The sequence below is a fragment of the Salmo salar genome, chromosome ssa24 (genome assembly GCF_905237065.1).
Source record: "Salmo salar chromosome ssa24, Ssal_v3.1, whole genome shotgun sequence".
In the NCBI taxonomy this organism is placed as follows: Eukaryota; Metazoa; Chordata; class Actinopteri; order Salmoniformes; family Salmonidae; genus Salmo; species Salmo salar.
This window is the reverse complement of record NC_059465.1, coordinates 22,684,723-22,711,530: the sequence shown is the minus strand read 5'-3', so window position 1 is coordinate 22,711,530 and position 26,808 is coordinate 22,684,723. Positions and strand designations below refer to the sequence as shown.

Here is a 26,808-nt window from a genome sequence, read left to right as displayed (position 1 = left end):
TTTTCCTCTAGGATTTTGCCTGTGCTTATAGCTGTATTCCATTTCTTTAAATAAATGTAAAACTCCCTAGACCTTGCCAATGACAAGCATACCCATAACATGATGCAGCCACCACCATACTTGAAAAGATGAAGAGTGGTACTCAGTGATGTGTTGTGTTGGAAAGGGGGATACCTAGTCAGTTGTACAACTGAATGCATTCAACTGAAATGTGTCTTCGCATTTAACCCAACCCCTCTGAATCAGAGAGGTGCAGGGGGCTGCCATAATCAACATTGCATTTGCCCCAAACATAATGTCTTGTATTCAGGAGAAAAAGTGAATTTCTTTGCCACATTTTTTCCAGTATTACATGAGTGCATGGTTGCAAACAGGATGCATGTTTTGGAATATTTTTATTCTGTATAGGCTTCCTTCTTATAACTCGTTAATTTAGGTTAGTATTGTGGAGTAACTACAATGTTGTTGATCCATCCTCAGTTTTCTCCTATCACAACCATTAAACACTGTCTTAAAATCACCATTGGCCTCATGTTGAAATTCCTGAGCAGTTTCCTTCCTCTCCGGCAACTGAGTTAGGAAGGACGCCTGTATCTTTGTAGTGACTGGGTGTATTGATACACTATCCAAAGCCTAATTACTAACTTCACCATGCTCAAAGGGATATTCAATGTCTACTTTTTTGTTGTTGACATCTACCAATTGGTCAGAGGTGACCCGTCATTCTGTTTTGAGCCCCATATTTCTAGCAAAAAATGTATTAAAAAAGTATTGTTTTGTTGTTGGGGCTTCCCTGTTTTGCATGTTATTTTGGCATTAATATGTGTCACATAATAGTTTGCAAACAATGTAAAATATATATATATATATATATATATATATATATATATATATATCATTAAACATGGTCTCTTTTTTGTTTTCTTGAGTAAGGCAGCTCCAAAATGCAGGTGTTTTAGCGTAGCTCAATGCTTTCTGTGGTGGTGGAGCAAGCCAGCAGAAAATACGGAGCGTTGCGTCGTTATTGGCTCAGAGTTCTGACACTCATGGAGACACTACGTCACTGCCAAGTCGAAGGGTTGACTTAAAAAATTCTAGCCCCTTGGTTGCTGCCATAGAGTTACATTAGAAGTGCCCATCCAAGAAGGCTCAAGGTCATTGGCTACAGATAAAATGACGTCAAATCATGTTATATGTATAGTAGCTTTGATTGGATTGATCATGTCAACAAAATGTTTAGCTAGCAGTCATCATCATGAATCAAATCTCCAATCTACTGGAAAATCCTTTTTAATCCTTGTCATATGAAGACAATTAATGAAGACAAATTATAGATAAAACGTATCGATGCTCATCTGCCATTGGACATAAACATTACACAACAAGTTGGAAATTGCAAATTCAACCATGAGTGGTTTAGACGGAATCAGTGACAGTGGCTGTGTTGTCCCAAATCTGGGATTAAGGGACTCTTTTCCAAGTTTAAAATGATAAACATTCAACATTGGCCATGCTGTCAATAAAGCATGATTTGTGCCATGCTCAAAACAACTAACTCGGAACTGCGAAAACTTGACTCCAGTGAGTTCAAGACAACTGGGAAGTTGGGAATAAACAAGCTCCGACTGGAAAAATACGTTTTGAATGGTCATTCAACTCGGAATTGTAAATCCGGCCTCTTTCTAGAGCTACGACCTGAAGATCAATGACATAATTTAACCAGTTGTTAAAGTTCCCAGTTGTTTTGAAAGCACCATAAATCCAGAGAATGCCAGACTTTGATGACATAATTTGCCCACGAAGGACCACCGCGCAATCTTCCTGTTCAAGTGAGCACAGCACAACAAGGTGAGTCCAAAAATATATTGTATGCTGCTGCATAAATGATGTAATATGCCAGGGAGATATGCATACTGTAGCTGAGAAAGTAATACTACGTGTATGTTGTGTAGTAAGATGTTAGTAGCCTATGTGCCTCCCCCTAATAATTTAGTCTATTTACCCCTCTTAATTTCGCCTACTGTTCTGACTTGGTGGTGCACATGTAGCCTATAACCTGTTTTAGAGAAATGTAATCATATAATATTGTAAGAGCTTTCATTGTCTGCTTATATGCCCCCTTTATTTATCCTACAGTTCTGACTTGGTGTATAGGGAGAACACTGTAAGAACGGCCCATGTCCTGAAATCTGTCCCTGTACTAAACAAAAAGTGCTAAACAAATAGTTATATTGACTATGTCCGTCCTAGCTCACTCATTAATGTTTTAATCGATTGACTCTCATACGCTCATCGTCCCCTTATGCCATAGTTTGTACATCTCACTTGTCATTATAAACCACCTTTGTTTACGCAAGTTAGCCATATCAGCTATGTTTTTTTAAAGGCAGTATATGAGACTGAATGAACTGTTTCGCTGCCAGACAAGGCTCCACTGATAGCCAGGTGTAGCAGAGGTAAGATGTTGGAACTTCTGTTGGGACAGCTTTATGTAGGCCCTAATGTAATGTGTGTGCTGGGAGTTGGGAAGCAAGTTCAGGGAGTGAATCATTTAGTAAATGAACGAAACATAAAACAAAACACGAAGAACGCACAGACATGAAACTGAAACAGAAACAATGACGCCTGAGGAAGGAACCAAAGGGAGTGACAAATATAGGGAAGGTAATCAGGGAAGTCATGAAGTCCCGGTGTGTCTGATGACGTGCAGGTGCGCGTAACAATGATGACAGGTGTGCTCCATAACGAGCAGCCTGGTGACCTAGAGGCCGGAGAGGGAGCACACGTGACACCTAAGAGTTTGTGGGTACCGTTTGTCACTGTTATAGTGCAATTCATGTATTGTTTAGTGTTGTGTTGTGTAGTGGCTTAGCTGGCATGCATCCCACTAGTTTGTTTGTTGTTGTTGCGCCACCAAGATTTACATGCTAAAATCGCAACTGCAGTTGGTGCCCTTCTTTACGAGGCATTGGAAAACCTCCCTGCTCTTTATGGTTGAATCTGTGCTTGAAATTCACTACTCGATTGTATTTGACATTTTGGAGTATTGTGTGTAGATCAGTGACACAAAATCTAAATGTAATCAATTTGAAATTCAGGCTGTAACACAACAAAATGTGGAAAATACTTATAGTGCCTGAATACTCTCTGAAGGCACTGTATTTGACTCAAATCAAATCAAACTTTATTTGTCACATGCGCCGAATACAAGTATAGACCTTACCGTGAAATGCTGACTTACAAGCCCTTAACCAAAAGTGCAGTTCAAGAAGAGTAAAGGAAATATATACCAAATAAACTAAAGTAAAAAAGAATAAAAAGTAACACAACGAGGATACAGGGGGTACCGGTACCGAGTCAATTTGCGCGGGTACAGGTTAGTTGAGGTAATTTGCACATTTAGTTAGGGGTGAAGTGACTATGCATAGATAATTAACAGCGAGTAGCAGCAGTGTACAAAACAAATGGGGGGGGGTGTCATTTGATTAATTGTTCAGCAGTGTTTGGACCATGATAGTTTGTTGGTGATGTGGACACCAAGGAACTTGAAACTCTCGACCCGCTCCACTACAGCCCTGTATGGGGGCCTGTTCGGCCCGCCTTTTCCTGTAGTCCACGATCAGCTGCTTTGTCTTGATCACGTTGAGGGAGAGGTTGTTGTCCTGGCACCACCTGGCCAGGTCTCTAACCTCCTCCCTATAGGCTCTCGTTGTTGTCGGTGATCAGGCCTACCACTGTTGTGTCATCAGAAAATTTAATGATGGTGTTGGAGTCATGCCTGGCCGTGCAGTCATGATTGAACAGGGAGTACAGGAGGGGATTGAGCATGCACCCCTGAGGGGGCCCCATGTTAAGGGTCAGCGTGGCGGATGTGTTGTTACCTACCCTTACCACCTGGGGGCGGCCCGTCAGGAATTCCAGGATCCAGTTGCAGAGGGAGGTGTTTAGTCCCAGGGTCCGTAGCTTAGTGATGAGCTTTGTGGGCACTATGGTGTTGAACGCTGAGATGTAGTCAATGAACAGCATTCTCACATAGGTGTTCCTTTTGTCCAGGTGGGAAAGGGCAATTGGGATTGCGTCATCTGTGGATCTGTTGGGGCGGTATGCGAATTGGAGTGGGTCTAGGGTATCCGGGAGGATGCTGTTGATGTGAGGCATGACCAGCCTTTCAAAGCACTTCATGGCTACCGACGTGGGTGCTACGTGTCGGTAATCATGTAGGCGTTACCTTCGCTTCCTTGGTCTGCTTGAAACATGTAGTTATTACAGACTCGGTCAGGGAAAGGTTGAAAATGTCTGTGAAGACACTTGCCAGTTGGTCCTCGCATGCTTTGAGTACACATCCTGGTAATCCATCTGGCCCCGCAGCTTTGTGAATGTTGACCTGTTTAAAGGTCTTGCTCACATCGGCTACCGAGAGCGTTATCACACAGTCATCCAGAACAGCTGGTGCTCTCTTGCATGCTTCAGTGTTGCTTGCCTCAGTGTTGCTGGTGCTCGTCTGGTAGGCTTGCGTCACTGGGAAGATCACATCTGGGTTTCCCTTTGTAGTCCATAATAGTTTTCAAGCCCTGCCACATCCGACGAGCTTCAGAGCTGGTGTAGTAGGATTCAATCTTAATCCTGTATTAGCGCTTTGCTTGTTTGATGGTTCGTCTGAGGGCATAGCGGGATTTCTTATAAGCGTCCGGATTAATGTCCCGCTCCTTGAAAGCAGCAGCTCTAGCCTTTAGCTCGATGCGGATGTTGCCTGTAATCCATGGCTTCTGGTTGGGATATGTACCTACATACGGTCACTGTGGGGACGACGCAGTCGATGCACTTATTGATGAAGCTGATGACTGAGGTGGTATACTGCTCAATGCCATTGGATGAGTCCCGGAATATATTCCAGTCTGTGCTAGCAAAACAGTCCTGTAGCGTAGCATCCATGTCATCTGACCACTTCCGTACTGAGCGAGTCACTGGTACTTCCTGCTTTAGTTTTTGCTTGTAAGCAGGAATCAGGAGGATAGAATTATGGACAAACCCGGTTGTATACTGAACATGAGAATGGTCTGACACGAGTCTGCACTTTACTAGCCAGGAAACTACAAACGCAGGTAAGATAGGAAACTACAACAAATGGAGGGAAGAAAGGAATAGAAAAACAGAAAGATTGAATGATTGAAAAAAGATTGAATGAATGAAGAGTGAATGAATTGATATAGGACTGGAGTAAGGCTGGACAACAACAGCTCACAATGTCAATATCAGCAATGGAAATGTCCACCGAGCATTGACCAGGTGCAGTCCTGAGATAGGCATGCATTGAAATGTTGAGTCACTCCATTACATGTAGTCATAACCATAAAAATAGAATCACTAGAACAGGGATCTATTTCCAAGGTCATAACTGGCTTAATGGAAGGCTTCCTGAATAGAATACAGAATCAGGAAAGGATGACTAAGCATCAGAGGTTGCATAGCATATCCATACACTGTACACGTATGTAACCTGCTCTAATGTATTTGAATACACCCTTCATCTTCTCATATGAGCCTCTCGCAATGATGATTATGTCCATAATTGATTCTGCCAAGTTTAGCAAGTGATTCTAATAGCAGATTAATTATGATGGATCTTTGTCGCTTTATAAAAACCTTTATAATCGGCCTTGAACCATAAATCCTTATTGCACTCAAAATGCATAATGATTTCATCATAATACCAGATACTATTAGAATGATGGGTAATATATCGGGGCTTGGAGCAAGGGCGTCGTTAAGGGGGGGAAAACATTAATGATTCATGGGGCCCTAGCCTGGTAGGGGCCCCTAAACGTTTAGAGAATTATTTGTTTATAATTTTAAAAATGTTAGACCAAATAATCTGTGATGAAAATTAAAACGTATAACCATAATTAAATCAGGCATCTCCCCCCCCACCCCATAATGCACATGGTTTGGTCCATTATTCTACACGAGGAGATCTGACAGTTGCTCCGGCATGTAGCCTAAGCATTCATGAGAGATAGCCACTATGCCCCCCTCAAAAACGAAATCGGGTTTCCAAAAAAGGAAAGAAAGGAAACAAAGACAGATACAGCACAATTCAGAAAAAAATTACTCACCACGTTTTTTCCCAGAAAAGAAAATGAGGAGAAGGATTTGAGTGGTAAGTCAATGCAGACGGCCTGCAAACTGAGTAGCCTAGCTAGGCAATATAGCTAGCTTGATAGCTTGCTAGCTACAGGTAGCTGCCTACGGTGGACTCACTCGGATCGGTCAGAGCAGTAATTATTAACATGATGATGATGAGTTACCACTACCAGCTATGGCTAGCTAATTAGCTTTTATTTAGATATTATTATAACTGTATTCCCCAATATTTGCTAGCTAGCCAGACTAAAATGAAAACCTAACATGTAGCCTAACGTACGCTAACTCCATTCCGTACAAATGTGCGCAACCGCGACATTCAAACGAGGCTGCAAAGAAAACTAATGGGACTGTAGCGACTGTGTTGACAGCAAAATCTGGTGTGAACTACATTTCTATTCAAGCGTTGATTGACACGGTAATGGCTCTATAGTATTGGAGAAAAGTTGAAAAAACTGACCCCTCCGACGCTGTACGTTACATCGTGACGTGTCATGGTGTAACGTACAGCATGCATAAAGCAACTAATTCTGTCTTACAGCCTCTCTCCACCAGGTGTAGCACTTCTCTCACCGTTTAAAAACAAGAAAGGGACAGGGTAAGGGGGATACCTAGTCATTTTTTGCGTCATCACTGCCATCTATCATGACTCTCAAAAGCCGCTGTTTACTTCTGAAGATCACTTTAGCACCGCCCTAAATACCCGAATCAAATTCGACACAAACCTTCAAATAGGTATGTAATGACACATTATATAAACTATTTATTGTGTTTTATTTACATTTTAGAGGCGATAAGGTGGTAAGTTGGACAGATCGTGTGAAAAAAGCAGTTTCCCCACACGACATCTCTCCTTCTCACTATAACGCAATATATTTCGCTTCCCCACCCGCCATTTTTAAAAAGACCCGACGGAGCTCATTGCCTTCTTGAATCATGCAGAGATGGGCATCATGAAGGTCTCGTTATTGATTTTGTTGGAAAGGGGAGAAATTGTCCTTTACAATGGTATTGATATTACAGTTGATCTGGAAGTATTACGTTTTTTGGGTGCTAAAATAAGGTAAATTGTACAGACCAACGCGATGTACAAAAGTGAGTTAGTTCACATTACCTATCCATACTGTAGATGCTACTACTACTGCTGCAGACAAAGATCCCAACGTGTGTCTACTACATGAAGTTGAAACAGCGGACCTTGGAGGTGAGGCAGTTGTTTTGTAGCAGCAGCAGCATAACTAGACCATTTTTAAATTGTAAAGATAGGCACATACTTAGACACACTTAAATACGTATTCTATTTGATATGTATGCTATTAAAACATTTTTTCTTTCAGTGGTAGATTTTTAGTATGGTAACCTTTGTAGGAGCGAACATTAAACCTATATTTCCCTTTGTTTACTCACTTTCTAGTGCCTAGAGAGCCCCAGGCAGGCAGAACCTCAGCCGAAAGCTGTCAGACAGACTCTGACGCAGAGAGGAGGAAGAGGAGTTAAAGAGTAGCAGCAGTGCCAGTGAAGGACTGACAGAAGAGATTGAACAAGCAAGTAATAAGGGAAAGGAAGAGTATGGACAGATTCAAAGTGAGGAAGATGAGGTTTTAGATGATCCAGCACTGTGGCCAGAGAAAGTAAAAGACCATGAAAGAGAAGCTATTGTTTGCAGACTAGCCAACAGGTGTGGTGAGGAGACAGAACTGTATAAAATCATGCCCCCAGACTCAGAAGGCAAGCCATTCCCCAACTATTTACAGTACAATAAGTTAGCAAACGGAAGAGAAAAGGTGCAGAGACTGGCTTATTTATAGTAAGAGTGGAAAGTAAGAGTGGAAAAATGCATTATATTGCATTCCATGTGTTATTTTTTCTCATGAGCAAAGTAAACCATCACCCAGTTCTCTGAATAGTAAGGATGGCTATAAGATATCATCCGTGAAATGGCAGAGAATGTATGACAAACTACCAGAGCATGAGGATGGTGTGTCTCACAAGAACTGTTACTGGAAATGGAAAAATCAGCAGCATACCGTAACTACAGCTACAGGTATAGACAGTCAGCTGCAGAAACAAATCCAGTCCGAAATGTATAAAAACAGAGCACTTCTAGAAAGGATTTTGGATGTGACACTGTACTGAGCATCTAATAGTAATCTGATGATCTTGATGATGTGCATAATAACATTACCTAGGCTTACTTGAGCTGTTGTCAAATTATGACCCGCTATTACCTGAGCACTTACAGGAAGTCAGGGACAAAAAGAAAGGAGCACGACTGACTCATTACCTCAGCTCTGAGAGCCAAAACGACTTCATAGGAATATGTGGTCAAAGGGTTTTGAAAGCAATACTTTATGAAAGAGAAGATGCAATCTATTACTCGGTTATATGTGATGCAACTCCAGACATTTCCCATACTGAGCAAAATGTATTATTGGCGAGATTTGTACACAAAGATAAAGTTCAGGGAACAGGTGAATGGGAAATAATTGAATGTTTTCTTGAATTTAAAGACTTTGCTAGAAAGACAGGCAGTGACATATCTGAAATGATTTTGAGTGCATTGGAAGGGCATGGTATTGACATAGCAGATTGCTGTTGTCAAGGCTATGATAATGGTGCAAATATGTCAGGGAAAGTGAAGGGAGTTCAAGCATACATACTGCAAAATAATCCACTGGCCACATACTCACCTTGTGCCTCCTATACTCTTAATCTTGTGGGTGTACATGCAGCTCAGTCATTCCCAGAAGTATTAACCTTTTTTGGCTGTGTGAATCGTCTTTACAATCTGTTCAGTTCCAGCCCAGAGCGATGGGCCATTCTCAAGGAAAAGACTGGCTGCTGTCTTAACCGCCTTTCAGACACGCGATGGAGTGCGCGTATTGCTGCGGTCCGTCCAGTGTCAACTAATTTACCGTCTATCATCAAGGCCCTAGACATGCTTCTAGCTACCTGCAGCCTGACAAACAAAGCCAAATCTGAGGCAAAAAGTCTGAAAAGCTACTTCATGTCTTCCAAGGCAATCTTCCTGATCACTTTCTGGGTAAAAGTTTTGCAGCGTATTGAGAAAAGAACCTAATTCTTCAGTCAGGAAATATTTCTCTGGACACTGAATCAGCTCACATTAAGGCACTACATGAAGAAATACAGGCTCTGTGTAATCAGTGGGACGCTCTTCTGGCAGAAGCCTCCATGGTGGCAAATGAAATGGGTGTAACTACTCAGCTTCACAGTGAACAGAGGAGCCGCCAGAAAAAAATAAAACGTTTCCCTGATGAGACTGAAGATGACATAGCAAATGAACAGTCAGACACTGGATTTCCAACACAGTGTTTTATGTAGTGTCACGTCCTGACCAGTAAAAGGGGTTATTTGTTATTGTAGTTTGGTCAGGGCGTGGCAGGGGGTGTTTGGTTTGTGTGTTTCGGGGTTTTTGGGTTATGTTCTATGTTAGTCTATTTGTATGTTTATTCTGGGTTGTCTATGTCTAGGTTGGGAGTGTTTGGGATTGGTCTCTAATTGGGGGCAGCTGTATCTCGTTGCCTCTGATTAGAGACTATATTTAAGTAGGGTTTTTTTCTCATTGTGTTTGTGGGTGGTTATTTTCTGTTCAGTGTTTCGTGTACCTGACAGTACTGTTTGGCTGTCATGTTTTTCTTGTTTTGTTTAGTGTTCGAAATAAAGTTAATTATGAGCACTCAACCTGCTGCGCCTTGGTCTACTCCCTTCGACGGCCGTTACATGTAGCTCTGGATAGTATAATCATAGTATAATTTCAGTCATAGTATAATTTGGACATGTGATTGCAGCTATATGCAAGGAGTTTTCATCAATACTTACATTTAGGAAAATGACTGAAAACCAAATTTGTGTATCTTGCCACAAATTGAGAAACAATTACTCCAAAGATCTCATAGATGGATTTTAGTGCGACATCTAAAGACAATATATGGTGCCACTTTTTCAGATGGTCTTTCTCCTGTAGAGCTCCTAAATGCCATCCACAAGATGCAGCTACAGAGCATTTTTGGAGAGGTGTGCATTGAACTGCGAATGTCTTTAACATTTGCTGAAGGTGCCTTCAGTAAGCCGAAATGTATAAAGAACTATCTAAGATCTACAATGTGCCAAGACAGGTTGAACAGCAATGCCTTCCTTTCAATTGAAAACCAGTTAGCTTGAAAATTAAACTTTAAAGACATTATAAATTAGTTTGCTCACAAGAAAGCTTGACGCTGGGCTCTTGGTGCAGTGTAACCTCTGAGTTTTGTTTACAGGGAAGAAACACAAGGACAAATGCCCTAACCTGTTCTACACAAGCCTGCCCGGGGACGGGCAAAATACTGTTTCAGAGTGTTTTCTGCTATGGTTCATCTCCTGTTGAATTTACTCAGGAATGCCCACATAATGTCTTGACACTACAGTTGCAATTTCACAGATGCTTGTTCTCTGTAGGTACCACATTTATGCCTGCACTCCACATAGTTCAGGATTTATTTTTATTTTGGCTATGTTATTTAGGCATTTATTTAGGAATTATGCATAGGGCAGAAGAGGGTTAGCCTTGTTTATAAGAATTGGTAATACATTCTTTAATCTGAAACATGGATCATTAGTAATTTCTTCATTAAAACTGACTACAATACCATATATTAAAAAATAAGTCACCGATTGTGTAGTTATTTACAATAAAGCATCATAAAAATCTCATGACACAGACAGCTTTTGTTAACATTAGGAACCAAACATTTTTGCAATACTATTAATATAGGCAAAGGATGAAGGTGGAAACTAGAATCTGCACAATTGTAGTATAGAGCAGCAGAAGCTTATAGTTAGTACATTTAATAACACATATTGTTCAGTACATTATTTTAATCTGAAACATTCTGATTTCTATGTTAGGGGCCCGGTAGTTGTTGTTTTCACGGGGCTCCAAAATTCTGGCAACGCTCCAGGCTTGGAGTGTACAGTACTTCACAAAGATCCCAAGTCAGTCTGCACTTCTGACAACTACAAAAACATCTGAAATTGTATTCCCTCATTAATAATTTTGCAAATACTCTATACTAAAATATGAGCTAATTCATCTGCAAATAAAAAAGACTGAGCCGTAAATGGGTATCATGTTCATTCTGGTACCCACATAAAGCTCCCTCACAGAGACGGTATGAAATACTGATGTGAGAAAGATACATTCTCTATACAATTTGTGTCAATGCAAAGTGTGGGTGCAATTATCCTTTTGTTGACACATCAGAAGAAAAGGAATATGAAAAGAGAAATATGGATAATATACTGTACCTCTGCACACATAGCATCAATTATCCGGGACATGAGTCTGTTGACACCAGGAAGAGAAGCTGCTGCTTCTGCAACAGTTTATGGGATCCTAATACATTTAAAAAAATACTAAATACTTTTGGGGAACAAGATCTACAGTATCTGCATTCCTCTCAGCACAGCAACACAGGAATACAGGCACCTTAACCCATGTAGTGGGATAGTCACTTTGGGGGCTGCCTTACACCCACGGCCACCTATAATGTAGCTATAGAAACTGCTAATATGGAACCATTTATACAGTATCTTTGGGATTGGTGTCCCGTCCACGGGACGGTTACGCTAACGTATGCTAATGCGATTAGCATGAGGTTGTAAGTAACAAGAACATTTCCCAGGACATAGACATATCTGATATTGGCAGAAAGCTTAGATTCTTGTTAGTCTAACTGCACTGTCCAATTTACAGTAGCTATTACAATGAAAGAATACCATGCTATTGTTTGAGGAGAGTGCACAATTTTGAATATGAAAAGTTATTAATAAACAAATTAGGCACATTTGGGCAGTCTTGATACAACATTTTGAACAGAAATACAATGGTCCATTGGATCAGTCTAAAACATTGCACATACACTGCTGCCATCTATTGGCCAAACTCTGAATTGCACCTGGGCTGGAATAATACATTATGGCCTTTCTCTTGCATTTCAAAGATGATGGTACAAAATATAAAATATATAAATACAAAAGAACGGTTGTTTTGTTCTTTATATTATCTTTTACCAGATCTATTGTGTTATATTCTCCTACATTCCTTTCACATTTTCACAAACTTCAAAGTGTTTCCTTTCAAATGGTACCAAGAATATGCATATCTTGCTTCAGGGCCTGAGCTACAGGCAGTTAGATTTGGGTACGTCATTTTAGGCAAATTTTTTTTTAAAGGGGCGGATCCTTAAGAAGGTCCCAACAGTGCACTCACAACATTCATTAAGCATACCACAAAATTAAGCCCTTACAGATGCATCACAATCACATAACTCAACACTGGCAAGCAACATGTCCTGCTTGTAAGTGGGTGTAGTTGATCTCTCTGGTATCTTTAAGTTGCTTTTCTGGATCTAACTCTGTTTAGAAAACCAAGGCAAATGGGGCGACAGATGTTCTGTGAAGTTAAATAGAGTAGCTTTGATGAATCCGCCCAGCAGAGAGGCTCATCTGTATAGCAACCTAAGAGAGACACACACCTCCAGGCCTAGCCTCAGGCCACAGAGAGCCTCTGGGCCCCAGACACAGGACCTGCTGACGGCCACATGTACCCACTCCTCCATGCCAAAACACACACTCCACAGGCAAAACACTGGAGCTACAGGCCTGCAATATCAGTGTAGTTATATCAGATCTAATATTGATTTTGTAATGTACGATAACTATACAGTAAATGTATTACGCCAAAATTATAGTGTACAGTATGATTGTAATCCTATGGCAATCTATATTTTGTTTATCTCTAAAAAATGTGGTGTCTTTGTTCTTCTTACATTTGTATTTAACTAAACTGAAAAAAATATAAACGCAACATGTAAAGTGTTGGTCCTATGTTTCATGGGCTGAAATAAAAGATCCCAGAAATGTTACATACACACAAACACCTTATTTCTGAAAAATGCACACCTTTCTCCTTTGCCAAGATGATCCATCCACCTGACAGGTGTGGCATATCATTTAGCTGATTAAACGTCATGATCATTACACAGGTGCACCTTGTGCTGGGGACTATAAAAGGCAACACAATGCCACAACACAATACCACAGATGTCTCATGTTTTTTGGGAGTGTGCAATTGGCATGTTGACTGCAGTAATGTCCACCAGACCTGTTGCCAGAGAATGTAATGTTCAAGGTAGTTTTAGGGAATTTGGCAGTATGTCCAACACACTTAACCATGCCAGCCCAGGATCTGCACATCCGGCTTCTTCACCTGCAGGATTGTCTGGGGGGGGGGGGGGGTATTTCTGCTCAGGAGTATTTCTCTCTGTAATAAAGCACTTTTATGGGGAAAAACCCATTCTGATTGTCTATGCCCTCCAAGGCCCACCTATGGCTGCACCCCTGCCCAGTCATGTGAAATCCATAGATTAGGGTCTAATTTATTTATTTCAATCGACTGATTTCCTTATATGAACTATAACTCAGAAAAATCTTTGAAATTGTTGCATGTTGCGTTAATATTTTTGTTCAGTATATTTTAATCACATTAGGGTATAAAAGTAAATATAAGATGCTGTTAAGGGAAGTGTTGTCACTGTTCTGAACAGCAGGATGCACACTGTGTAACCCACAGAACTTTGAATGAATTTCAGAACTCTGGCACAGCCCATCTGCTCTATGTGTTGTAGTGACTTTGACTGACTGACACCACTCACCATGGCCAGGGGCACAATGCCCCCTAGGTCTTTCTGGGCAAGCCAGATCTCTGTCTCTGCCTCCTGCGTGGTGGCATGGCTGCCCGGGTACTCAACCTGCCACGTGATCCAGCGGCTGCCCAGTGGACCCAGGAAGCTGTCCACCTCCAGATCCACCTGTAGGACCCTCTGGAAACCCACCTCTGACCTGCAGCACAGACAGAGAGAGAGATGGGAGAGGATCAATATTGTATGAGAAGGTAATGGTGTTTCCATAAGCTCTATCAACACACATTCCTATGACTAAAAATAGTGGCGTCTAATGACTAAATCAATGTCTGTAAACCATGACATTTTATAGACTGTGCTTCTACAAAAGGTCAACTCTCTGGTCCTTGGTATGATATGCACTGCTATTTCTCACAACTCTGTATTAACATGCTGTGTACTGCCCATACAGTTACACAGTTGCTCTTTACAGTAATATATATGAGTCTGTAGCTCAGAGGGAAGCTCCACATAACTGTCACCCTGCTCCAGCCTGGTCTCAGACTTGACATAACATAATAAGCATAAAATTAGCATATGTTATGTTTGATATGGTTACGTAAGACAGATAGTTACTTATGGCAAAAACAAAAGTAGGATGGTTGGTCGGGGGGATGGATGGGTGTATAACATGAACGTCTAGCAACCCAAATGTTGAGAGTTTGAATCTCATCACGGACAACTTTAGCATTTTAGCTAATTAGCAACTTTTCAACTACTTACTACTTTTTAGCAACAATGCAACTACTTAGCATGTTAGCTAACCCTAACACTAACTTTTTAACCCTTTTAGCTAATCCTAACATTAACCCTTTAACCTAACTCCTAACTTTTAAACTTAAACTTAAACATAAACTTAACTCTAACCCCTAGCCTAGCTCATGTTAGTAAGCTCGCTACTGTTAGCCACCTACCTAGAATTCGTAACATATCATACGTTTTGTAAATTTGTACCTTGTACGTTTTGCAAATTCATAACATATAATACAAATTGTAATTCGTAACATATCATACGAAATGGGTGATTGACATCCACAAATGAATACATACCATACGAAATGTAACATATCATACTAAATGGATCTTCTCAGATTTACGAGCAGAATAATACAAAATGCTCTGGCTTGGGTGTTTATCACTGCTCTTGTTTGCAGCAGTACAATATGAATATATATAATTGTATGCAAGGAGAATATACGGCAGGGCAGACAAATGGAGAGCATTGATAATATAATTTCCCAGTGACAGTCTCCGGTGCTCAGAGTTTAAATATAGCCAGCAGGCAGCAAAGGTCAGCTTTACACAGGAGCAGGAGGAGATTGGAAATGGCACCAGATCTGTTAGCCATGTCTTGTGTGTCAAATGGCAGGGCTCAGGGCCAATACATTTCACACACTGTCTCCGAAGCGCACCGGCACTAAACAACATCTCCTTCATTTGAGGCTTGCCAGAAAGAAAGAGAGATTGAAAGAGATAAATATGCACTCTCTCTAAAGCGCTCTTTATGCTGCTTGGACAACAATGCCAGTTTGTCTACAGTACATATGGCACATGGCACCCTTTCCAACATACATTTTCCCTTTTTTATTGTTGTGATGAACAAAGAACAACATGCATTGTACTTCTAGAAAAGACATCTGAGCAAATATATAATGCTCTCAATTATGAATGTGTCACGCCCTGACCTGAGAGAGCCATTTTTCTCTGTTTAGTTAGGTCAGGGTGTGATATGGGGTGGGCATTCTATGTATTTTATTTCTATGTTTTGGCCAGGTATGGTTTCCAATCAGAGGCAGCTGTCTATCGTTGTCTCTGATTGGGAACCATATTTAGGCAGCCCTTTTTCCCTCCTTGAGTTGTGGGATCTTGTTTTTGTGTAGCTGCCTTTGAGCAACCCCAGAACGTCACATTTCTTTCTGTTTATCCTGTTTATTGTTTTGTTCGGTTTCACTTCTAAATAATGGTTGTGGAATTACCGGCACGCTGCGCCTTGGCTTATTTATAACAGGGAGTTCGAGGACAGTGATCGTGAAAGAATGTGACTCAGAAAACAGGAAAACGCCTCCCGAAAGACTAAAGCACTGCATCCCAGTGCTAGAGGCGTCAGTGCACACCCGGGTTCGATCCCAGGCTGTGTTGCAGCTGGCTGCGACCGGGAGACCCATGAGGCGGCACACAATTGGCCCAGCAACGTCCGGGTTAGGGGAGAGTTAGGGATGGCCGGGATGTCCTTGTCCCATCGTGTACTAGCGACTCCTGTGGCGGGCCAGGCGCATGCACGCTGACTTTGGTCGCCAGTTGTACGGTGTTTCCTCCGACGCATTGGCTGGCTTCCGGTTTAAGCGAGCAGTGTGTCAAGAAGTAGTGCGGCTTGGCAGGGTCGTGTTTCGGAGGACGTATGGCTCTCAACCTTCGCCTCCCCCGAGTCTGTACGGGAGTTGCGGCAATGGGACAAGACTGTAACTACCAATTGGATATCATGAAATTGGGGAGAAAAAGGGGTCAAAAGTACAAACCAAAAAAGAAAACAGGAAAACACTGAATAATAGACCAGGCGTTTTATTTGCTGAAACCTGGGTTTTTGTGAGGCTCACACTCACTCCCCATTCACATATCTTTTTCACAGAGTGAAGCAGAAGTGTGTAGAAATATTTAAAATGACAACCAAATAACTTGTGCCACATTCCATAACAGAGTAGCAATCAGTGTGGAGAGAGATGCACTGTACTGTGCTGTGCTGTCAGAGCAATGGCATGACAGAAAACTGCCTTACATAACTGCTTCCTCCACAGTCCTTCTGACAAAACAGATGCCAATTTCAAATCAAATCAAATGTTATTTGTCACATGCGTCGAAAACAACAGGTGTTGACTTTACCTTGAAATGCTCACAAGCCTTTTCCCAAAAATGCAGAGTTAAAAAGTCAATTTTGTTTTTTAAAGATTAAATAGTAACAATGTAAAATAACAATAACAAGGTTATTTACAAGGAGTACCAGTACCGAGTCAATGTGTAGGGGTACAAGGTAGTTTAATTAAGGTAATATGTATAGTACATGTAGGTAGGGGTAAAAGCAGGTCCTGGGTAAAGGGTGGGCCCGCCCTACCGTACTTCCTTGCCCATCCAAATAAAATATTGAAATATATTTCAAATTTATTTGACCGAGACGCACTCCGACAGAGACGCATCAATCTCAGATAAGGCATCTGAGAGAGCGAAACAGCGCCCCTCTGTCTCCGTATGTGATAAAAAATAAACAATCTAAGGGCAAACAATTCACACAATGAAACAATGAATGTGCAAGAATTGGCGGGAGACAGTGGAGCACATTCTGGAGAGCTGAGTGCAAGCATTCTGGAGAGAGATGCCCATAACAATGAACCTGGTTGGTTAGCTACCTGCAAATTCATGCCGGGTAGTAATGTTATGAGTTGGGATTATGGTTCCTTATTTGGCTAGCTAGCTACATGTCTAAACAAAAGACTCCACTATGCAGTAACGTGAAGACGTTGTCAGCTATATGATATGGTCATTATTTGAACTGGCTAACCATCTAACAAGCTGTTTATAAAGTTGCTTTTAGTTGCCTGGTGTGCTAGATTGACATATACTAAATTCATTTTTAAACGGGTGGGTTTATTGGTGTTAAAATTCTCCAGTTATGCCATTTTGGATAACCAGGCTGCTAATGTCATGCAGCCTGTAGATTTTGTGTGTATACTTTTTCACAACGACAAGTTTGATGTCAGATGACAATAGAATGTTCATGATGTCACTGCGTCAACTGTCAATAGATGTAGTATAAACCAGCCTTTAGTCTTGACATCTTTGGTTGTTTAGTACATGGCTTCACATGCGAATCCTTAAAGAGATGGGTGGGGCTGAGGCTTAAGAGTGTGTGAACGATGCTGAATGGGCATTGACAAAGAAAAGCTGTCCAAGTAGGTGTACCAAAACACTCAAGGGCATTTTTCTCAAAAGTGGGGTTACAAGTTTATCAGCTTTCAAAGCAGAATTACTTTCCCATTGTTCCTTAACTGTAGTGTGTGATACACAATTTTCTAGCTCTGAGTCTGTACTTTAATCCAATGTAAAAAACACAATTTAAATGTTGCTACTTAAGACCGGATCAAGCCGGTCGGTCACATATGTGAAGAGTATGAAAGTGTGTCTATGTGTGAGTCAGTTGAGGCTCCTCAGAGGAGGAAGGGGAGGACCATTCTCCTCAGTGAATTCCATAAAAATCTAAATAGTGAAGCATTAAAAAAGTTATCCTTTTCAGATTAAAACACACTGTTTTGCAACGAAGGTCTACAGTAGCCTCAGCAGCACTTTGTAGGGTAGCACCATGGTGTAGCCAGAGAATGGCTTGCTTCTGTCCTCTTCTGCATACATTGAATTCAATACAAAACTTAGGAGGCTTATGATTCTCACCCCCTTCCATAGACTTACACAGTAAATATGAGAACTTCCGGAGGACGTCCTCCAACCTATCAGAGCTTTTGCAACATGCACTGACATGTTATCCACCCAATCAAAGGATCAGAGAATGAATCTAGCACTGAAAGCTTACACTACAGCTAGCTAGCACTACAGATCATAAAATGTGGTGACTAGTTTACTCAAAGAGAGAGAAAGACAATAGTTTTCAACAAATACATTTCTCCCAAAATTAAGAAGTGAGAGAGAGAGAGAGAGAGATAGCTATATTTGGTTGATTTAAAAAAAAAACGTTCACTTAGCTAGCAAATTCAGCTAGCTAGTTTGCCTACTTAAACACCTGGCTCAAACAGAGAGGGATGCTATGTTAGCTAGTCAAGGTAAGCTTTTGGTTTAATTCATTTATTGCCACCGTGGTCCACTGGTGTAACTGCTAAACTGCTTTCTGACTGTACACTGTGCTGCATGATTGTAGCGGGTTTACTAACGCTAGTTGTAGTAGTTCTAGTTGACTATGTCGTGACAACGATGTAGGCTGTGTTTATCGGTTAGCAGTCATGATATGTAGGTTTGGCTTGGAAAAGTATTTTCGCCTGGTCACAGACAGCTGATGTGTTGTTCACTGAAGTCCACAAGCGAAGGGAGGAGGAGAGTGTGTAGATAGTTGCAAGAAGGAATTATATATACAATGAGCAAAATGATCGTGCTGTTTTTATGTGGCTGCTATGAAAGTGAACTGTTTGCGTGTGATCAGAGGTGTATTCATTCCACCGATGCTGTTGAAAAACGTTTCTTAAAACGGATGCAAACAAAAGGAAACAGGGATAAACACCTTACTTTGTCCAATAGAAACTCACATTTGTAACTGTTGGAATAATGTTTACACCCTAGATCAGCTAGATGCAGGCAAGAGTTTGCAAAGCAGTATTGAATGTGTCACTGTCTGTCACCTTGAATAGTCAGAATTCTCTCTACCTGTGCACCTGTGTTGTAAACTTTCAATCATAGGCTAGGTTGTAGCAAACTCATGATGGGTGCAGGAAAAATTTTGTATCGTGTAGTAGCCTAAACCTGTCAATGTTATATTGAGCTGGGTGAATGGAATATGAATGACAGTGTACATAGAGCCAGTGCAAGAAAAAATGTGGGTTAATGCAATCGACCGGTTGGTGACCACTGGAGTAAAGTCAAACTAATAAAAGTGACTGAGGAGCAGCAGGATTTGGCAAGCTACACTTTTAGAAAAAAGGGTTCCAAAAGGGTGAACTTAAACACTGAAAGAATAAAATAAAAAATTCTCTCCGCAAATTATTCTGCAGAGGAACAGAGGATGATTTCAGGTTTTTGATTTAGAGATGTCAATTATTGCCCTCCCTACGGCATATCAAAGGTGGCTGTGAAAATTAAGGACTTTACGAGGTTTCATATTTCCTTTGAATATACAGTAGCACGCCAGCTCCTGAGATATCAGGAAGATATGATGCCAGATGAAAGTTTTCTTTGTTCTCTGAGCTTAACCTTAACACACAGACATTTGGCAATTTAGCAATTTTGTCAAACAAAGAAATTGGACTACAATAAAAAGAGCAGAGAGAAACATTTCTGAGTAATGAAGCCCGTAGAAAAATAGATAGGATAGGAGAGGGGAGGGGAGGGGAGGATATGGGAGGAGAAGAGAGATTGTGAAGAAAGAGGATATATTGAGGAGAAGAGAAATTCAAATAGCTACATGCACATTTTATTTTGGCCCTTTGACTTTGATGACACCACCTTGTTCATAAGAGCAGTGGAAACAAATGGCGACAGCTAGTGTGAGATGAGTCCTGGTGAGCAGCTTGTCGGTGGATATTAACACTGGACAGACTGGTGGGGGAGGTCTACCATGCAGGTGAGGTTAGATAAGCCTGAAAAAACATTAGTTTACACCAAAGTAACACACTGTGAGTCACTGAATAGAAATGGCGCTATATAGTTAAAATACAGCGTGAAAGTGTACGTGTGTGTGCATGCGTGTGTAATGTGCTTATATTCGACAGACCATGTAAGCTGTCAGAATGCGATGCATTTAATTAAATAAAGTACACTTAAAGGACAAGTTCACTTTTTTTACCAAATCTCTTTTCAGATGTAAATGTATATGGCATGTTACAGAAGTGTCCAGACACTTTTTTTTGCGATTTCACTTGGTTTTGAGAAACTTACCCCACCAGCAATAGACTTCCTCATTGCTTGTTCTGCAGTATGGGGGCTACGGAAAAACATTAACAAAGCCTCCAAAAACACCCAAATACGTCCTTTTAGAAACGGCAAAGCTCTCAGTATAGTGATGCAGGTTTTTAGATGTTGTACACATGAAAATGTGTAATTCCGAACTTTATCCACAACGTCGTATTCCACTTTGTTGGAGTCGAGCGATATTTTTCCATGTGCCAGCATGCGCATTCTTTCTCGTTCCCATTGTGGTGATATGAGAAACGAGAAAGCACACACATCTATTGCTGGTTGGGTAAGTTTCTCAAAACCAAGTGAAATAGCAAAAAAAAAGTGTCTGGACACTTCTATAACATGCCAAAAAAAGTTAACTTGTCCTTTAATGTATTGCGACAATTGTTGCTATGAAGTCTGTCTGAACTTTTGAAGATAAGGTTAAGCTAATCAACATCTGAAGCTGCTAATGTTACTGGTAAAGGAGATACTGTACCTTACTTAATTTGTCCAATAAACCACTAGTTCTCATGGGTGGTCGGGGCAGGAGAGAAAGGCTGAAAATACTATTCTATCTTCTATTTATGTTCTATTTATCAATAGATTGCTTGCTGTAACACTGCATGTACAGTTCCATTGTTACAGTCCAGTCTCTGCTCATGTGTTGCTACTGTTGCACTTGACCCAGGTCAAATGAAATCAAAGTTGAATTGTCACGTGCACAGGATACAGAGTGTAACGTGTACAGTGAAAAAGTCTACTTGCAAGATTTCCTCAACAGTGCAGTACACTTTATAAAAATACGAACAAATAAATAATACATAGTAGTAAACATTTGTGAGAGTTACCGGTCCAATGTCCTAATGAATTAAAGATACACCAAGAGAGATCCATCTAGGATTATTCCTCAAAACTTCTGTCTGTTATCAAATCAAAATCAAATCAAATTTTATTGGTTACATACACATGGTCAGCAGATGTTAATGTGAATGTAGCGAAATGCTTGTGCTTCTAGTTCCGACAGTGCAGTAATATCTAACAAGTAATCTAACAATTCCCTAACAACTACCTAATACACACAAATCTAAAGAGGTGACTGAGATTATGTACATATAAATATATGGATAAGCGATGGCCGAGCGGCATAGGCAAGGTGTAATAGATGGTATAAAATGCAGTATATACATACGATATGAGTAATGTAAGATATGTAAACATTATTAAAGTGGCATTATTTAAAGTGTCATTGTTTAAAGTGACTAGTGATCCATTTATTAAAGTGGCCAGTGATTGGGTCTCAATGTAGGCTGTTTAGCAGTCTGATGGCCATGAGATAGAAGCTGTTTTTCAGTCTCTCGGTCCCAGCTTTGATGCACTTGTACTGACCTCGCCTTCTGGATGGTAATGGTGTGAACAGGCAGTGGCTCGGGTGGTTGTTGTCCTTGATTCTCTTTTTGGCCTTCCTGTGACATCGGGTGCTGTAGGTGTCATGGAGGGCAGGTAGTTGGACCCCGCTGATGCATTGTGCAGACCGCACCACCCTCTGGAGAGCCTTACGGTTGAGGGCTGTGCAGTTGCCGTACCAGGCTGTGATACAGCCCGACAGGATGCTCTCGATTGTGCACCTGTACAAGTTTGTCAGGGTTTTTGGGTGACAAGCCAAATTTCTTCAGCCTCCTGAGGTTGAAGAGGCTCTGTTGCGCCTTCTTCACCACACTGTCTGTGTGGGTGGACCATTTCACTTCCTCCCTGTAGGCTGTCTCGTCGTTGTTGGTAATCAAGCCCACTGCTGTTGTGTCATCTGCAAACTTGATGATTGAGTTGGAGGCGTGCATGGCCACACAGTCGGGGGTGAACAGGGAGTACAGGAGGGGGCTGAGCACGCATTCTTGTGGGGCCCCAGTGTTGAGGGTCAGCAAAGTGGAGATGTTGTTTCCTACCTTCACCACCTGGGGGTAGCGCGTCAGAAAGTCCAGGACCCAATTGCACAGGGCGGGGTTGAGACCCAGGGACTCCAGCATAATGATGAGCTTGGAGGGTACTATGGTGTTGAATGCTCAGCTGTAGTCAATGAACAGCATTCTTACATAGGTATTCCTCTTGTCCAGATGGGATAGGGCAGTGTGAAGTGTGATGGCGATTGCATCGTCTGTGGACCTGTTGGGGCGGTATGCAAACTGAAGTTGGTCTAGGGTGGCCGGTAAGGTGGAGGTGATATGATCCTTGACTTGTCTCTCAAAGCACTTTATGATGATAGAAGTGAGTGCTATGGGGCGGTAGTCATTTAGTTCAGTTATCTTAGCCTTCTTGGGTACAGGAACAATGGTGGCCATCTTGAAGCATGTGGGGACAGCAGACTGGGATAGAGAGTGATTGAATATGTCCGTAAACACACCAGCCAGCTGGTCTGTGCATGCTCGGAGGACACGGCTAGGGATGTCGTCTGGGCCAGCAGCCTTGCGAGGGTTAACATGTTTAAATGTTTTACTCACGTCGGCCACAGAGAAGGAGAGGGGAGGGGGTGCAGTCCTTGTTAGCGGGCCGCGACGGTGGCACTGTGTTATCCTCAAAGCGGGCAAAGAAGGTGTTTACTTTGTCTGGAAGCGTGACGTCGATGTCCGTGACATCTTTTTGCAGTCCATGATTTCCTGTAGACCCTGCCACATACGTCTCATGTCTGAGCCATTGAATTGCAACTCCACTCTGTCCCTGTACCGGCATTCTGTTAGTTTGATTGCCTTGCGGAGAGAATAACTACACTGTTTATATTCAGCCATATTCCAAGACCTCTTTCCAAGGTTAAATGCGGTGGTTCGCGATTTCAGTTTTGCCATCCATCCACGGTTTCTGGTTAGGGTAGGTTTTAATAATCACAGTGGGTACAACATCTCCAATGCACTTCCTTATAAACTCACTCACCGAGTCAGTGTATAGATTGATGTTGTTCTCTGATGTTGACCGGAACATATCCCAGTCTGCGTGATCAAAGAAATCTTGGATTCCGATTGGTCAGACCAGCGTTGAATGTTTCTAGTCACTGGTACATTCTGTTTGAGTTTCTGCCTATAAGACGGTAGGAGCAAAATGGCGTCGTGGTCGGATTTGCCGAAGGGAGGGCGGGGGAGGGCTTTGTATGCATCACGGAAGTTAGAATAGCAGTGGTCGAGTGTATTACCCCCGCTAGTACTGCAATGAATATGCTGATAGAATTTAGGTAGCCTTGTTCTCAAATTTGCTTTGTTAAAATCCCCAGCTACAATAAATGCAGCCTCAGGATATGTGGTTTCCAGTTTACATAGAGTCCAGTGAAGTTCTTGAGGGCCGTCGTGGTGTCTGCTTGAGGGGGAATGTACACAGCTGTGACGATAACTGACGAGAATTCTCTTGGGAGGTTATATGGCCGGCATTTGATTGTAAGGAATTCTAGATCAGGTGAGCAGAAGGACTTGAGATCCTGTATGTTGTTATGATTACACCATGAGTCGTTAATCATGAAGCATACACCCCCGCCCTTCCTTTTCCCAGAGAGGTGTTTATCTCTGTCGGCGTGATGCATCGAGAAGCCCGGTGGCTGAACCGATTCCGATAACATATCCCGAGAGAGCCATGTTTCCGTGAAATAGAGAATGTTACAATCTCTGATGTCTCTCTGTAGGGCAACCCTTGCTCGAATTCCATCTACCTAGTTGTCAAGAGACTGGACATTGGTGAGTACTATACTCGGGAGCAGTGGGCGATGTGCACGTCTATGTCTGACCAGGAGGCCACTCCGTCTGCCCCTTCTGCGGCGCAGTTGTTTTGGGTCGGCTTCTGGGATTAGATCCATTGTCCTGGGTGGTGGTCCAAACAGAGAATCCACTTTGGGAAAGTTGTATTCCTGGTCGTAATGTTGGTAAGTTGACGTCGCTCTTATATCCAATAGTTCTTCCCGGCTGTATGTAATAAGACTTAAGATTTCCTGGGGTAGCAATGTAAGAAATAATACATTAAAAAATATATATATATACTGCATAGTTTCCTAAGGACTCGAAGCAAGGCGACCATCTCTGTCGGCGCCATTTTGCAAAGTTAATCACAGGCATCACAGGGGGACCAGCTCCCTCCCTCCAGACCCTGGGACAGACAGTCTCTCAGACTTCCAGCATGGACTCTACTTAATTTACACCAAAGGCCTTTGGATGTGTTCCATACGGCTGGGCTGATAATCACTTGTAAACTGGCTGTGTTGTTCTACTGAGGCGGGGCCATGTCTGAGCCAGGTCACACAGACAGGCAGTCAAGCCAACAGCACCACAGAGACACGTTTGGGAAGAGCTAGATAAGGGCTGTGGAGGACTGAGGAAAGAGCAGCTGGCAGGCTGGCTGAGATGAGATGGGAAGCTGGAGAGAGAGCTCACAAAACTGAGAGTCCTCACTCTGACATGGAGAGGAGAGGAGACAGGCTACACACAGGACAGGCCATCGCAAACCTCTCATTCTCTCAATCACTACAACAAAGCATTACCAGCAGGGGTGAAATAAACACGTTGATAAGACCCAGCCATCACATATGTTAAAACATCATTCTGCTATTTACATGGAGACAGGTACTCATTTCATGCTAAAAACAAGTCCTTTACAAACAACAGTATGTGGTTCATGGTGTATTGTTCTGGTACTTCTGATATGGTCTGAAACTCACATTTGCGATACCTGAGCGATTTCAGTCACACACAGCTAACAAAAGCCTATCTTGGTAAGAGGAGGCTAGCTATTGAGTGTTTAAGCCCCAAGGAGTCTAAAGAAATAAAGATTTAAATGTCACCGAGAATAAACTGATAGAACAAATAAAACTGTCCTTCCTGAGGTAATTCATTTCTTGCAGTCCTCTCTAGAGAAAGACCATAATTGAAACTGGCTCTATTGTCCTATTATCAGAGCCAATGTTTCACTGTGACACTGTCATTTAATCTCTGAGAGATGTGATAGGTGCTTCTGTGTTCTCTCCCTTACACCGCTGGGGCTTACACTGCTACGCAACCATCATTGGTGTGTGTGTGTGTGTGTGTGTGTGTGTGTGTGTGTGTGTGTGTGTGTGTGTGTGTGTGTGTGTGTGTGTGTGTGTGTGTGTGTGTGTGTGTGTGTGTGTGTGTGTGTGTAGGGAGGGATTTTTCATGAATGTGTAAAACTACATAGCCAATTGGACATGGAGAAGCCAGGATGCAACCACACATAGCACCACACAGTCTGTAAGAGATGGGGAAATGAGTTGACAGAGGCCAGTATGAGATGTGGTGATGGACATATCCTGAACACAGTCAGTAGAATAGAGGCACCACACTATAGTACATCACACTACAGGGAGGCTTTGAAGGGAGGGGGCCTCTTGCAAACTCCAAAGCACTTGTGAATTCAAAAAATAATCAAATTTAGGGCTCCAGTGGTGCTAGAAAACACTACCCTGAAATGTCTGCTGTTCCCATGCTCATCCAGATGGAACAGTGATATATCAGCACTCTGCATCACACACACACACACACACACACACACACACACACACACACACACACACACACACACACACACACACACACACACACACACACACACACACACACACACACAGTAACTTATTTATTCTGAGAGGAGTGCTCCTCACATATGCAAGATAACCTGTCATATTCGATCAGGAATCAATAGTTCACAAACATCACCTTTCTTTACTACATTTTTATAAATCCAAAATATTTGAAGATAGGATACAGGCATTATGGGAATTATATTATATGAGTAATATGGAGACTATAAAAAGGTGCTCAGAAATTGTGTAGACAACGTTTTTATGAATTCCTGGATGTATTGTATAATATAACCTGTGGCTGAAAAGGTAATTTTATTTCACATAAATTATGCAATACGCTAACTGCCAATTACTCACTACTGTCATTCACTTGCTTGCTGACTAATTCTGTGCTTCAGAGTCATCTGGCTTGTCTCTGAGCAAAGCTACCGGCAGTCATAAATATGCAAACAACTCTAGCAGAAGTTAAGTGCTAGCACAACTGTAATTTTCTACTTCTATATCTCAGCAAATTAAATCCATGGAAGTCACATATGAAAAGCACCAGTCCAGTATACACCTGTCTGTGCTACGAAGAAGACTTGTGCTGTGCTCAAAACAGTCTGTAAAACATACACACACTGTTCTCAGCTGCAATGACAGAAAATATAAAATTACAATATACAGTGCAAATTTGCAGAAAAGGGAAAATGTAACAAAAATTGGTCAAACATATATCCTTAT

At 41.8% G+C, this 26,808-nt stretch overlaps 1 protein-coding gene across 2 annotated transcripts in view; it reads right to left on the bottom strand.

The window, feature by feature from the left end:
- Positions 1–26,808, bottom strand: part of LOC106585532 (transmembrane protein 132C) — a 214,353-nt gene that overhangs the window by 47,110 nt on the left and 140,435 nt on the right. For both annotated transcript variants that reach the window (XM_045706869.1, XM_014171844.2), the window contains exon 4: positions 13,854–14,040. In XM_045706869.1, coding sequence (XP_045562825.1) covers positions 13,854–14,040 — 187 coding nt within the window. The remainder of the gene's footprint in view (positions 1–13,853; positions 14,041–26,808) is intronic.